General features: G+C 45.6%; 1 protein-coding gene across 2 annotated transcripts in view; it reads left to right on the plus strand.

The window, feature by feature from the left end:
* The first annotated feature begins 6,042 nt into the window (after positions 1-6,042).
* DIPK2B (divergent protein kinase domain 2B) overlaps positions 6,043-15,676 on the plus strand; it is a 49,774-nt gene continuing 40,140 nt past the window's right edge. The window contains exon 1 of one of the 2 annotated variants that reach the window (XM_084843890.1): positions 6,043-6,314. In XM_084843890.1, the coding sequence (XP_084700016.1) occupies positions 6,088-6,314 (227 nt within the window). In that variant the 5' untranslated portion in view covers positions 6,043-6,087. The remainder of the gene's footprint in view (positions 6,315-15,676) is intronic. The other variant, XM_084843891.1, reaches the window with a different exon arrangement.

Below are 15,676 nucleotides of genomic sequence, written 5' to 3' on the forward strand. Positions count from 1 at the left end.
TCTTCAAGGGTAACCCCACATAGAGTGCATTACAGTAGTCTAAACGAGAGGAGACCAGGGCATGTACTACCGATGGGAGCAGATGGTCGGGAAGGAAGGGGCGCAGCCGCTGTATCAGATGGAGTTGATACAGCGCTGTCCGGCTCACAGCTGACACCTGAGCCTCCATGGACAGCTGGGAGTCCAAAATGACCCCCAGGCTGCAGACCTGGTCTTTCAAGGGTAGCCGTACCCCATTCAACACCAGGTCAACATCCCCCAGCCTCCTCTTGTCTCCCACCAAAAGTACCTCGGTCTTGTCATGGTTCAGCTTCAGCCTATTCCTCCCCATCCAGCCACTCACCGTCTCCAGACATTTGGACAGGGATTCTACGGCCAACCTTGGTGAAGATTTAAACGAGAGGTAGAGCTGCGTGTCATCCGCATATTGATGACACTGCACCCCAAACCTCCTGATAGCCCCCAGCGGCTTCACATAGATGTTAAATAGCATCGGGGAGAGGATGGAACCCTGTGGCACCCCACAAGTAAGTGGCCACGGGTCCGAAACCTCCTCTCCCAGTGCTACCCTCTGGTACCTGCCGGAGAGGAAGGACCGGAACCACCACAATACAGTGTCTCCAATGCCCAACCCCTCCAGGCGGTCCAGGAGGATACCGTGGTCAATGGTATCGAAAGCTGCTGAGAGGTCGAGGAGAACAAGGAAGGAACATTCACCCCTATCCAGAGCCCTCCTCATATCATCTACCAAGGCGACCAAGGCCGTTTCTGTCCCATGCCCAGGCCTGAAGCCCGACTGAAATGGGTCTAGACAATCAGTTTCTTCCAAGTGTGCCTTCAACTGCACCGCCACCACCCGCTCAATCACCTTGCCCAAAAATGGCAGATTTGAGACTGGGCGAAAGTTGTTCAGAACTTGAGGATCCAAGGAGGGCTTCTTTAAGAGCGGTCTTATCACTGCCTCCTTGAGGGCTGATGGCATCACTCCCTCCTCAAGGGAGGCGTTCACCACCGCCTTGATCCCCTCACCCAGTCTCTCTCTGCAGCTCATAATGAGCCAAGATGGGCAAGGATCAAGTAAGCAGGTGGTCGGCCGTACCGATGAAAGCACCTTGTCCACTTCATCAGGAGGAAGAAGCTGGAACCGATCCCACAAAACCGGTTTGCCACAGGCCGCCTCTTGCTCACTAACTGTATCCACAGCGTGCAGAGTAACACACCTAATCTGATCAATTTTATCTGCAAAGTGCCTTGCCAAGGCCTCACAGGAGGCCTTAGAATGCTCCAGTGGTTCCGGAGCCACAGGACCGACCAGGCTCCAGACCACTTGGAACAGCCTCCTGGGACAGCACTCTGCAGACGCGATGGAGGCAGCATAATATTCCTTTTTAGCTGCCTTCACCGCCACATGATAGGCTGAAGATACAGCTCTAGCCCGTGTCTGATCATCTTTGGAGCGAGACTTCCGCCACCGGCGCTCTAGCCGTCTCACCTCCTTTTTCAGAGCTCGTAACCGCGGATTGAACCATGGTGCAGTCCAAGCCCTGTTCAGGGGGAGAGGGCGTTTTGGAGCCACCTGATCTAATGCCCCAGTGATTGCGGCATTCCAGCCACCCAGCAGGGTCTCGACCAAGTGGCCATTGGCATGCCCCAAAGAATCCCCAAGCGCGTTCAGGAATCCATTTGGATCCATAAGTAGGGATGGGGGAGAATTTCTCCCCGAAACTTCGGGGGGCCGAGTGCCAACGTATTCGGCCCCCTGAAGTAGTTTCGGGGAGAAATTCTCCGCCCCCCCCCGCACCCCGCACCCCCCTCCGGGATGGGACTTACCTTTCCTGAATGTCGCTCCCGGTGGCGGGTCGCAGCGGCGGTTCAGCAGGGCTTTGACAGGGGCAGGGGCGGCAGCCGGTCTTTCGACTGGCTGCCGCCACCACCATTCCAAGAAAAGTAAAAAAAAAAAAATGCCCCCGTGATAGGCTACGTGACGATTAACGTAGCCTATCATGGCTAGATCTGCAAAGTCAGCTGTGATAGGCTACGTTAATTGTCACGTAGCCTATCACGGGTGACTTTAAAAAAAAAAAGCGCGTACGGCTAATGGCGGCCCCCATAGGGAGCCGCCATTCGCGTTCCTTATTTGGTCACTGTAGTCTACGTAAAGATTACGTAGACTACGGCGAAAATAAGGGCAACGCTATTTGCGTTGCCCTTATTTGGTCGCTGTAGTCTACGTAAAGATTTACGTAGACTACAGCGACCAAATAAGGAACGCGAATGGCAGCTCCCTATGGGGGCCGCCATTTGCGTACGTGCTTTTTTTTTTTTTTAAGTTACCCGTGATAGGCTATGTGACGATTAACGTAGCCTATCACAGCTGACTTTGCAGATTTAGCCATGATAGGCTACGTAAATCGTCACGTAGCCTATCACGGGGGCGTTTTGTTTTGTTTTTTTACTTTTTATTTCGCGGCCGGGCGAGGCGGGAAGCCTCCCCCCTGGCCTGAATTTTGGCCGGGTGAGGAGGGAAGCCTCCCCCCCCCGGCCTGAACTTCGGGGGGAGCAGCGAAGCGCCTCCCCCCCACTGCGAAGCAAGCTGCGAGACCAGGTAAGTGACTTTCGTTCACCCCTATCCATAAGACGCCTGGGGCGGACCATTTTAATGGGTCCTCCACCCCTGCGGAGGGGTTGTGGAACCGAGAAGTCCAACGTCACCAGATAGTGATCTGACCATGACAAGGGGGTGGTGGATATACCCCCGACTTCCAGATCACTCCCCGCTTCTCCAGAAACAAACACAAGGTCTAGTGCATGACCGGCTACATGGGTGGGCCCAGTTAGAATATGGTGCAGCTCCCAGGAGGCCATGGTCTCCATGAAGTCCCGAGGTGCTCCTGTGAGGATGGCCTCCAAATGTACGTTGAAGTCCCCCAACACCAGTAAGTTAGGGGACTGTACACGCACATCAGAGACCACCTCAAGCACCTCGGCCAGGGAGTCAGTCGTGCAGCGGGGTGGACGGTACACGAGCAGAATCCCCAGACTGCCCTTCGGGCCCAACCTCCAGTACATGCACTCAGCAACCTTGGTCTCCCGGAGACGGTCTGGTGAAGACCAAGGACTCTCGGTAGATAACAGCCACTCCCCCTCCCCGATCCCCAGCCCTCGGCTGCTGTGCATACAAAAATCCAGCTGGACACATGGCTGCAAGGGTTGGAGCAGCAGCCTCGGCCAGCCAGGTCTCCGTAATACATGCCAGGTCTGCACCCTCATCCAGGATCATGTCATGGATGAGGGAGGTTTTCTGGGTAACAGACCTGGCATTGCAGAGCAGCAAACGAAGGCCAGAAGATGGGGTCACGCCTCCCCCAGCCATCCTTTGGCTCTGGACAGGCCCGGAGCAGGGGACAGATACTACACATCTCTCCCTTGTTCCCCTTACCTGGCATGGTCTGCCCCTAGCGCTCCGCCAGCGCCTGCCGCCCAGCCTCGGTATCTTCTGGCCCCCAACACTCCCCCCACTGCCTCCATCAGGTGGACACCTGCCCCCTCGCTCCCGCCTATCAGGCAGGCTACCCACCCCTAAAAACACAACAAAATCCCCCAGGAAAAAGAAAACACACACACACACACACACACAAAACAATTAAAAATCCCCTTAAAAATAATGCCAGGCCGGAGTCCACAGGGAAGGCCAGGTGGTGGTGGTGGTGGTGGTGGTGGTGGTGGTAGCAGCAGCAGCAGCAGCAGCAGCAGCAGCAGCAGCCGCTGCCGCCGCCGCCGCCACAGGCCCAGCAGCAGCAGGCGCGCCTCTTCCCCGGTGGTGGTGATGGTGGCCTCTCCTGCAGGCCCTGGCTCTCCCAGGCCACCTCAGCCAGCCAGCTTATGTAGCCCCTCCAGGGAGGGCAGGTGGAGCAGCACAGCTGGCTCGGTACCTGGGGGCCTGGTCCTGCAGGGACTGGCGGTCTGCCAGGCACAAGTCTCCAGGGAAGGCCTGGTAGTGGTGGCAGCGGCAGTGGTGGCAGTGGCGGCAGCAGCAGGCCCAGCAGCAGCAATATAATACAATATAATAGCGCTAAATATAATAGCGAGGGTGTGCCTAAGTATATGCACAATTATAGCTTCATCTTCAAGGGTTAGCAACCTTTTTGGGGTGGATGAATGAATAAAGCATGACAAAACAGCTAGTGTGGCAGTATTCCTGGGATTGACCTATCCAGTCTTTTATGGTCTTGGACTGGGTTATCTGAGGGATTGCTGCCTCCTTCTCTTCCTCCTCCTCCCACCCAAATCTGCTCAATAATTAAAATTTTCATCACAGGCCCCTCTCTGGGAGCTCCTACCATCAGAATTGAGGTGGGTGGCTACCAGGACAGGTCCTCCTCAGTGGTGGCATCTGGTCTGTGCAACTCCATCCCATGGCTATTCAATTGCTGCCTACATCAATGGCCTTAAGCATCAGTGTCAAACATTTTTGTTACTATGACCTTCAGTGGCCTTTAAATTGATGGGGATTAAATTATTTGGACTCACCTATGTTGTGGTGAATGTGTTTGTTTTGATGATGTATTCTTTTCAAGTAAGAATATGGTAAGGCTGTCTTGAAAATCTGCATATAAAGGCAGGATATATACACTTTAAGTAAATAAAATACTTTCTATTAAATTCCATAGCTATCTATTCCAGCCAAACGCTGTATTTTCAATTCCTCTGCACATGTTCTGCAAAGCAGTCTTGCTTAAGGATGCAGCTCTTTTACCCACTGCTCAATTTAGCATTAAGAATCAACAAAGGTCTATCAAAGAGATTATCACCTGTCAAAATTATCTTATTAATTCCACAGACCATGCATGTAAATGTGATATTGCTTTCGAAGCAAAATGTAAACGGCCTTAGGCTACCTAGTCTCCTTATCTTCCTGTAAACGTGATATTATTGGAGTTTTAGCTCAGAGAGAGCTAAAGGATAGCTGCTATAGGTCCAAAACCACTGATATGTAAGCCCATTATTACCTCTTTTGTATTATATACTTTATTGCTCACCAAAAGGCTTAAACAACAAATACCTTAGTAACTTCAGGGTTTTTCCTAAAACACAATATTGTGTATTTGTTTTACAGATATATTTAAATATATTTCCTCCCTCTATTTCTTATTATGTATTTTGGGGGGAATCAGCAGTTTTCCCACAGTTTCCAACATTTATACCCTACTTTGGAAAGAATGAAGGAAGCGGGGGAACAGCAATATTTTTAGCAATACATTAAATCCTTTCAGGAGAACTAGGGAGTACACAATCTGACCACCTTTTAAACCTCACAATACTTAGAAGGAAAACATCAGTGTACTTGACTAATCCATGAGATTTAAGTGGTTAGGAACAGACATATGACTAAAAATGATGAGATTTAATGAGCTTCCGCCGTGCATTAAAAGCGTGGTTGTTCAGGCAGGCATTTGGGGTGGGTTAGGGTATTTTAGAAAACGTTTTTATTGTAGAATTTCATTGTTTTAAACTGTTTTATTATACACTGTACATTGCCCAGAGTGGCTGGGTGACCAGCCAGATGGGCGATTAATAAATTAAATAATAAATAAAATAAAAAGGCCTGGGAAGCAACTCAGCAATCTGAGTTATATTGTGGTCTGCGTTTGAATATAAAAGATGGTATGACATTTTAACTTTTCCTTCTTCACATGCCTTGACTCTCATGGTTGTCCATATCTGAAGCAGTTCCTGTTGGATTTCACCTTGAATCCCTGTGCTCCTTCAACAGGATATCCTCCGTTTGTCTCCATCAACATTATGATGAGCAAAGCTTTTGTTGCATTCTATGTTTGACCACGGGTGGGTCAATAACTGCTCCTAGCAGAGGAAAGGTAACTATAGCAACAAAAGTTATCTGCATCCTCATGCATTTCCTTGTGCCCACCCCAGCCCCTGCTCCTTCCCATCAAACCTCAGAAGCCATCAACCAGCTGGTAAGATTAAAAAAAAAATCCCTCGGACTTTTGGGCCAAGTTTTTCCAATTGTATAAATGCTGTTCAGTTACAAGCGGAGAATATCAGGAGCTAGCTTAGAACTAGCAGATGTTAGAAATGAGGTCTTGGCTGCATCACCTTTCCTCCAAATTGCTGCTTTCTCTTCTGTGTTTGAGTCTGAAGCACAGCTCTTTCTTAGAAGCAACAGTTTCCCCATCTCCAGGTCCCCGGATCAAACCTACCTACAGTTTTGGTCGGACTTTTTTGGGACTTGATAAATGTAATGCCTGCATTGGAACATCAATTTGCAAGAAATTCTTTAAAGAAGAAATAAGGTCAGAAACTCCATATCATCTTTAGGGTGGGGAGAAGGGGGTGGCGGGAGTCTTAGCTATTATTAACATGTCCAACGGCTTCGGGGGAATGAACTCAAATATGCAATTTCTCATCAGGTCATCGTTGCTATGTGTTTACTCATCAGTAACAAATATCACTTTAGCAATCATAGCAAATCCCCAGAATTTAACTCTAGGTCATTGAAAGAGTCAAATGACCAATCTGTTCCAGAATTGGCTTTTCACCAAAACTGTTATCAGAATCTATTTGCTTATAGACAGCTATTAAGAACTTGCTTATGATCTTCTATAAGTGAGGCATAATATTAATGGCTGTATTTGAAAAGATTAGTGCAATGGCCACCTAAAATGTGCACAAATACATCTTTGCAGGTGTATACTACTGAACAGATTGAATTTCAAGCATGTTGGCGAATACTTCCAGAACAGGGGCAAGGGGCAGGATCCAGGCAAAACACAGCATGTTTTGAATTCCATTAATTTCAATTGGAGCACAAAGGGCATGGTTAACTCTCTCCAACTGAAATCAATGGGACTTATTTCTCTCTTTTACTACTATTTATGCCACATTATTAGCCTTGAGGGCACTTGCAGCAGCTCACAGCTTTGTTCTTGTTATTTTTTTTATTACAATACAATACAAAATATTATGATTCTAGTACACAATCACCAGAAATCAGAAGCACAAACAGAGCTCCAAAATACAACTAGTGCCACCTGCCTACCAAGCTCAAATGCCTTCTGAAATGAGTAGCTTTTAACCAGCCTTCTAAAAGACTTGATGGGAGCCCTTGGACAAGGTGTTCCAAGGGGAGAGCACTGCTGCAGAGAAGGCCTAGGATGATGTAGTCAGCTGCTGGGCCTCTGCCTGATGGTGGTTGTGCCATACAAAAGCTGGGCCTCATCTGAAGCTCTTAAGGTCCAAGGTGAATATTCCGGAGGAGGCATTCCTTAAAATACCCAGGACCACGGCTGCTTGGTGCTTTAAATGTCAGACTCAGCACTGGTCAGAGCTCTGTTCTGGGTGGGCTTTGCTCAGGGAATGTCATTTATTTATTTTGAATCATCATAACTGATGAAAGCAGGAACGAGGCACAAGCTTGGGTGGTTCCGTTGAGAATATCCGGACAATCTTCAAGCATACATGTTCTCTGAGCAGCGTAAAATATCCTCAAAAGCCATCATTATGATCGCAATGATGTGTTCAATTTCAGCAGATAGCTTAGATAAAAGGTATTATGATAGGTGACAGCAGGTATAGAGATTTACAAGAGAAATGTTCATTCTCCTCCAATATGATTTATAGACCTCGAGATGCTTTTAAAGAGTTGACAGCATGACATGAAAAAGTGCTATGTTAAGAAATTATAGTTACAACTATATTATTATTATGTTGTTGTTGTTGTTGTTGTTTCTATTATACCAATGACAAAACAAATTACATTTTTAGATCTCTGCTCCTACATAAAAGGTACTATAGTAAAGCCATAACAAGCCTTGGTGATGTTGCTAGAAGAATAATATTTTGCTTTACTTATTTACATGACATAAATGCCTATCACGATAGGCGTGTGTGCTCATGTCTCTGTGGAGGAAGGAAATTTAGATTGCAAGTGCCCCTAGGGATGTACTCTGGATACTGTTCAAAAGACACACTTGAGAAGAGAGTAAACTGTTCATTAGGGAATGCTCTGGAGTAGGGGCGAGGCCTTCCCCCACTTCTATTGGTGTGAGTGTAAATGTTCAGCATACATTTGGGGACAAACCAGGCTTGCCTCTGCATAATGTGTGAGATGGTTCTAAGATTACCACAGAATAACAGCTCCCACATGAAGGAAAGTACACCAAGCTACAGAGGAGTGGATAAAAATACAAATACAGACTCAGTGCTTTGGGAAACGGCTCCCAGATACCAAATATGGCAATTAGTCTGACCCTGGGTATGAGTTTAACCCTAAATCAGTTTTCCGAAGGGAAATCTTCCTTAGCTGCTACTCCATGCCACCCACCGTCCTGTTTCTCTTTATGGCTGAGGAAGGTGGGCACCTGTCCTGACATAGCAGAGACTACCCAACCAGGTCACCACTAGACACAGAGCCAAGGCAAGACGTGACTGAGGGAGCAGAAATCCTGGCTGTGCTGTCATTTGTACTGTGCAGACGCTTAGAAATGCTGTCAATAAACAGAGCCCGAACTTAGCAGGGGTTTGTCAATGGGTAGACCAGTAATGGCACACAAGCTTCCCTGAAAGACAGTGTGCCCACTACCAGTCTTCTCCTGCAACGTGTACTGGCGTCTGGATTACATTGCCAGTTGCACGGGGCTGCAGTGAGGCCCAGTAGGTCTGGTCTGCAAGCCATGTGAATTGAGGGTACACCCCCTAAAACTCCCCAGAACCTTGGGGAACCATGCAGGGTTTGCAAAGAACCCTACCTGGGTTCTTTGGTAGACCACCCAATGTGGAAGGGATTACTGTCAAGGTAGGAAATCTAACCAACACTGATTTAACCCATTGTGCTAGGCGTTGTCAAGAAAGAGGAGTCCCCCTTAGCCTTTCATTAGAGAATGAGAATCTGCCATTGAAGTTACAACCAAGTGTTCACTCTCTGCCTTGCTGCAGAGTTCAGAACTACACTGGATCTTTAGCTGATATACAGTGTGGCGTCACGAATGCTGAGCAGATGTGTCATACAGATGTGCCTTATGGGCTCTGTATGGCAACATGCAGCACATTTTCATTCATTCATTCATTCATTCGTTCATTATATTTCTAAACCGCCCAATAGGCAAAGCTCTCTGGGCAGTTCACAAAAATTAAAAACCATTAAAATACATTATATAAAGTATAAAAACCATTCACGTAAAGACATAAAGCAAATAACATACACAACAGCAACATATATCTAAAACAATTTAAAACCATCAGCCAGAGACAATCCAAGATCTGATCAAAAAGACTCATTATATGCTGCCAAATGCCTGAGAGAAAAAGGTAGCTTTAACCTGTCACCAAAAAGATGACAATGTTGGTGCCAGGCGGGCCTCATCGGGGAGATCATTCCATAAATGGGGAGCCACCACCAAGAAGGCCCTCTCCCTTGTTGCCACGCTCTGAGCCTCCCTCAGAGGAGGCTCCTGGAGGAGGGCCTTGGATGCAAATTGTAGTGTATGGGTTGGTACATGCAGGGAGAGGCATTCCATCAGGTGCTGTGGTCCCGAGGCGTGAAAGGCTTTAGAGGTCAAAGCCAGCACCTGGAATTGGGCTCAGAAACATACAGGCAGCCAGTGCAACCAGGCCAGAATTGGTGGTATATGGTCAGACTGTCTTGTCCCTGTTATCAATTTGGCTGCCACATTTTGCACAAGCTGCAGCTTCTGAACCATCTTCAAAGGTAGCCCCATGTAGAGTGCATTGCAGTAATCTAACTTGGAGGTTACCAGAGCATAGACAATTGAAGCCAGGTTATCCCTGTCCAGATAGGGGCATAGCTAGGCCAACTGAAGTTGGTAGAAGGCCCTCTGTGCCACTGAGGCTACTTGAGTCTCAAGTGACAAAGATGGTTCCAGGAAGACCCCCAAGCTACAAACCTACTCCTTCAGGGGAAGTGCAACCCCATCCAGAACAGGTTGAATACCCTCCATCCAGTCAGGAGAACCACCCACCAACAGCATCTCAGTCTTGTCTGGATTGAGTTTCACTTTCTTAGCTCTCATCCAGTCCATTGTTGCAGCCAGGCACCGATTTAGCACATCCACAGCATCACCTGAAGAAGATGAGAAGGAGAAATAGAGCTGTGTGTCATCAGCACACTGATGACAACGTACTCCAAAACTCCGGATGACCGCACTCAACCATTTCATGTAGATGTTGAATAACATGGGGGACAAAACCGACTCCTATGGAACCCCATACTGGAGAATCCATGGGGCCAAGCAATATCCCCCAAGTACCGCCTTCTGGAGTTGACCATCCAAGTAGGCACTGCAATGCAGTGCCTCCCACTCCCAACTCAGGCAATCATTCCAGAAGAATACCATGGTCAATGGTATCAAAAGCTGCTGAGAAATCAAGGAAAATCAACAAGGTCACACTGCCCTTGTCTCTCTCCCAACACAGGTCATCATACAGGATGACCAAGGCTGTTGCCAAGGCTTGCTACTGCTGATTACTACTACTACTACTATTTTATACCACTATTAAAATCCCTAAGTAGTTCACAATAAAATACAAGGTAACAAAACAAGATAAAAATACATAAGCGTTAAAACATTAAAAACATTACAATCCCACAAACAGTAAAACAGGAATAGCAGTGTCCCTCATAGGTCAGGGAAAGCCTGTGTGAACAAATGCATTTTCAAGAGGCATTTAAAACTAGCCACGATTTATGCCTCTCAAATTTCACATGGGGGAAATATTCCAAAGAGTAGGTGCCATCACTGAGAAGGCCTGGTAGTGGCAACATTACTTTGGCCATGGAATGACCAATAAGGCTTCCTCAGAAAATCCCAGGAGTCGACTGGGTATATGGGGGAAGACTGTCAGCTAGGTATCCTGGTACTGAGTCATTTAGGGCTTTGTATTTCAACAAGACTTTGACATGAGCCATTCCAGTAGGATGTGTACATTTTCATAAGGTTTCACATGTCAAATAGCCAATGAACTATAGGGCACCTTTGTCAATATGAGAACTTGCCCCACTCCTAGTTGTATACTTCAGTGCAAACTTCCCCAGCCTGGTGCCCTCCAGATGTTTTGGACTTCAGCTCCCATCAGCCCAAGCCAGCATGGTTAATGGTCAGGAATGCTGCAGGTGTGATGCAAAACATCTGGAGGGCACCAGGTTGGGGATGGCTGACCTAGTGCACAAGCAGAAATGCAGAAATGCAGAAATCATTACCCAAAAAAGAGAGAAAAGGTAATGGCACAGACTCTGGTCTGTGCACAGTTCATGTATGGATGGGAAGGGGAGCCTCACGGGCTGCACACAAATAGTCTTCCAGCAGTGCCCTGAGGAGACAGAGACTACTCAGGCATGTTGTGATAAGACACAGCTTTACTGGGCATGCTATGGATTAGGCTTACAAGTCTGTAGTGGTGACTTCCAATATGGTGCTCTTTCACTTCCACACTTTTTTACATGATATATGCAGCAGGAGCTCTCCAGATGTTGTTGGACTCCAAGTCCCATCAGCCCCAGCCAGCATGGGCAATGATTAGGGATGTGGAAGTTATAATCCAACAACACCAGGAGGAGCACACGATCCCCAGCCCCATATACAATACACCATCACCTACCGTGACTGTCCTTCTGCCATTTACAGAGGCCGAACAGGTCAATCCTTATGCAAGAGAACAAAGGATACAAGTCAAGGGTGCTTCCAGATGAGGCTTGTATTGCACCATCGTCCTGCCTCATGCACAGAAATGTCCGTGCAGTCCATACAACAACATCTTCCATACATAATCTTCCAGTGTTTTCCCACTTCTTTTTCCATCTTTTTTCTTACCACAGAAAATCCGTTCAGGAGAAAAAGACAGAATAGTTGCACAATGCCTTCTAATTGGTAGCGCTAGAAGCCATCCGTCGGGAAGCACATCAAGTATTAAAATCAGCAACAGAAACCGGTGGAGGCACAGCCACTCTTCCAGAACTTTCTGTAGCAGACGCTAGCACTGCCATACTCCAACAGAAATATCTCGTAGCTACTAAGCTGGAATTCATTAGCAAACTTGACACTGTGGAACTTGGTGTCAAGACAGCCTGCAAGTGGTTGGCTCACTACAGAAAGTAATTATTCCCGCTTAGGTTTCATTTACACTATCAATCTTGCTATGCCTATTTTTCACCAGTCACTGTGACTGCTAGCCAAAACTGAGTCACAACAAAGCTGATTGGCTGTTATATCACACCTACAGATTGGAACTTGTGTCACACACCTACAGCTAACTTTTGCATTGCTTGGTCCTTTGTCTTCATTTTGTAAAACATAAAAATTGAAAAAGTGCCTCTGTGCTAAGGGTTAGGGATGCATGAGGAACTCGCCCTTTGCGAATTCTATACAAAGTGACCTAATCCACACCTTTTAGACTAATGTGTAGATAAGAATATAGCAAACCACTGGGTTTCACACTTCCCTGAATGTTGCAATGTGGTTCTTGGCAATTTAAATATATCAAAAGACACATTTAAATACATAGTGTGAAGAGGATTTTTAAAACAAAAATAATGCAGATTAATGCAGAAACATAATGGAACAGAATCATGGATAAAAACATGCAAAAGTGACACCAACCGGAAACAGACGGATTTGCCCACCCTTACTCAGAGTATATACACGCCCACTTGGATGAGCACTTCATGCATCTGGTGAAGTAGGCTGTTGCCTACTAATTTTTGTGAACCACCCAAAGCTTTGGCTATTGGTTGGTATAAAAATGTAATACATAAACACACTAACAAAAAGATAAGATTGCCCATGAAGGCATATGGCACAAATAATGTGCTCATCCCTTAAGGTGCTACATCTAGACACTTTACTGGCTTTGCTGCTGCAGGCTAACACAGCCATCCCTCTACCACAGCTGTCTCCAACCTGGCGCCTTCCAGATGTGTTGAACCACAATTCCCTCTATCTCCAGCCAGCACATCTGGAGGGGAATGAGGAAGGCAACTCTAGAATATGATGTCTGTAGTTCTTTGTTCCTCATGGGCTTACTCTGTTTGGTTCTGGTGAACTCTTTGCTACAGCTTCCCCTGATGGAAGGCAGTTGCAGAAACAGCTACTGTGTGGCTTGAGGGGGATGTGAGAAAACCCAAGGCACTCCTCATCCCCCAAAAATTGGTCGTGGGAACCATGTCCGCAGACCTTCAAGCTGCAGTCCTAGCTATCGGTAATCTGAAAAACATCGGAACCATCCCGAATGAAACATATCATTTCTTGGTAGAAGTGGGAAGTAGTGCAGGTCTACTCACTTATTCAATTATGTTGTCATATAGCATCACGCCACCCCCTTCTTATCTTTGTTATCTGGATTAACTCTCATTAGCAAAATGGGATCACTCACTCCCCCACCCTGTTGAGCAATGTCATTAATTGGTGTATGTGATATACTCTAAAGCCTCAGATGAAAGATCATGATATAATTGTAAACTGTTATTCTGGTACCACCCTTGAAGACTCTTTAACTTGAATATGTTAAAGAGGTTAAATATGGCACACAGCGTATGATGAAATACAGATAAAGTCAAGTTCCCACAGCCCTTTCATTTTTCCCTAAAGGATTCTGGATGAAGGCATCCATGTGGGTTAATTGTTTTGTTCTTTGTGCTGAGTGCTGAACAGTAGGATGCAGCCATTTTAATAGATTGCAGCAAATATTTCAATTATGAATCACTTACATGCAAATTGTTTTACAACCTTTGTTGAGTTTATCTTCACAGGAACCCTGTTACACCTATCTTGGGAGTCCTATTTTATCCATGTGGAAATGAGGCCAAGAAGTGTTCACTGCACCCTTCACAGAGTTCAGGGCTGAGCAGCGGCTTTGGGTTTTCAAGGCCATATCCTTTAGTGGATCGCACTGGCTCTCAATTAAGTGCAACTTAAAAGTCCTACTGAAAGGCTCTCTAAAGGCATTTTCACATATGAGGCCTAAAGGATCTCTTGCTTCATCAGTATATAAGTGCAAATGTGAAACCTACATTGACCCTAGTGTTCATTTGCATTACAAATGCCTCTCCTGCACTCTCTCTCTTTCAAGAGAGATCTTGTTGCATCTGATCTCTTTCAAGAGAGATCTTGTTGCATCTGATCTCTTTCAAGAGAGATCTTGTTGCATCTGATCTTTCAATCAGATGCAACAATCAGAGCAACAAATTAAATAGAAGGAGAGAGGTTCAAAGGTTAAAAAATACCCACAGATTTCCTGGCTCTTGCGATTATACATGCACAATTTTGAATTTGTGAAACTGATATTAAAGACCAGCTTTTTATTGGTCCTACTCCTATGCTTGAACAGCTGCCTCATACATGCACATTTTGTAGGCAAAACTGTCGCCATCATAATAAATTCACCAACTACAGTGTCACTTGTCACATTTCTTCCTGTCAGGCTGCTGTCAAAAGCACTGGAGTGAGGTCAGTAAAAACAAATAAACAAAAAAACCCTGACTACGTAATTAATGCTCATTTAACAGTTACTTACTGTCAGCGCTGTGGTAATAAGAACTGTTGAGAACAAATAAATGCAAACCATTTGGCAGGAATCCTTATCAATCAGCATTAGAACCACAAGACAGCAGTAAACTTGTTAGCCGCTCTGAATTTATTTTATAATGAAAACCAGGATATAAATATTTGGAATAAATAAAAGGGATTCTTTTTAAAAAAACACACACACACCAAAGCTTGGTTTCAGAGGCTTTGGGATCACAAGCTTACCCAACGTATATAAAAGTGGTTAAGGTCATGTGAAAACTGAAACATTTAATGCAACGTTGTACCCATTTTTGTGGTATGTTGATTATACATCCCATACTCAAGGCCTTCCAGATCATGATAAGATTTTGCTGACTTGCTATATGAGAAAATAATTTTAGCTTGAAGGTTTTGCAATTCTATGCATCCTAACAGAACTGGGTTGTGGTTGATTGTTTTCTTTCACTTTTTTTCTGGCTATGTTTAGCCCATGTTCATTGTACTGGAAAAAAAATATATAAAAATAACATACAAAAATAAATAATTAAAAGGGGAGAGAGTATCAGTGACTGACAAATCGGTGCTGAGGAGAGTTTGGAGAAAGTGGGAGTAGAGACAAGAAGAGACTACAATGGTTCGAAACAGGTTTTGCTGAAATGAACACGGAGGGCCAAAATAGGCATAACTTTGGCTTTGTGCAGCTGATTTTTGTTAAAAAATAACAGGTGGGGGGGGGGAATGGGTGTTGGGCCAGATTGGGACATGGCATGGGAGGAGGGCTTTGGCCTTTTGCCTCCACTGCAATCCAGTCAGAGCTTCTCTTACCGTTCGTTATAGGAAGAAAGCCCCCACTGGCTCATGCAATCCTGCTCCACCCTCTGCATTCAAATAATTTTTAAAAATTTTATTTTATTTATTTAAAATATTTCATGGCCACCTTTCAGAGCAGAAGCCCTCCCAAAGCGGTGTACAACAACACATAAAACCAATACAATATTAAAAGTGATAAAACACAATAAAACAGTAAGAACACAATAAAAACAGCAACAAAAAAACAGCAACAACAGCAATCATATCAGGAGAAGGCCAGAGTAAAATAATATGTTTTCAAGGCCTTCTTAAAAGCTTGCAATGATGCA

The sequence above is a fragment of the Heloderma suspectum genome, chromosome 3, assembly GCF_057233095.1.
Source record: "Heloderma suspectum isolate Gila_16-S chromosome 3, 16-S_ref, whole genome shotgun sequence".
In the NCBI taxonomy this organism is placed as follows: Eukaryota; Metazoa; Chordata; class Lepidosauria; order Squamata; family Helodermatidae; genus Heloderma; species Heloderma suspectum.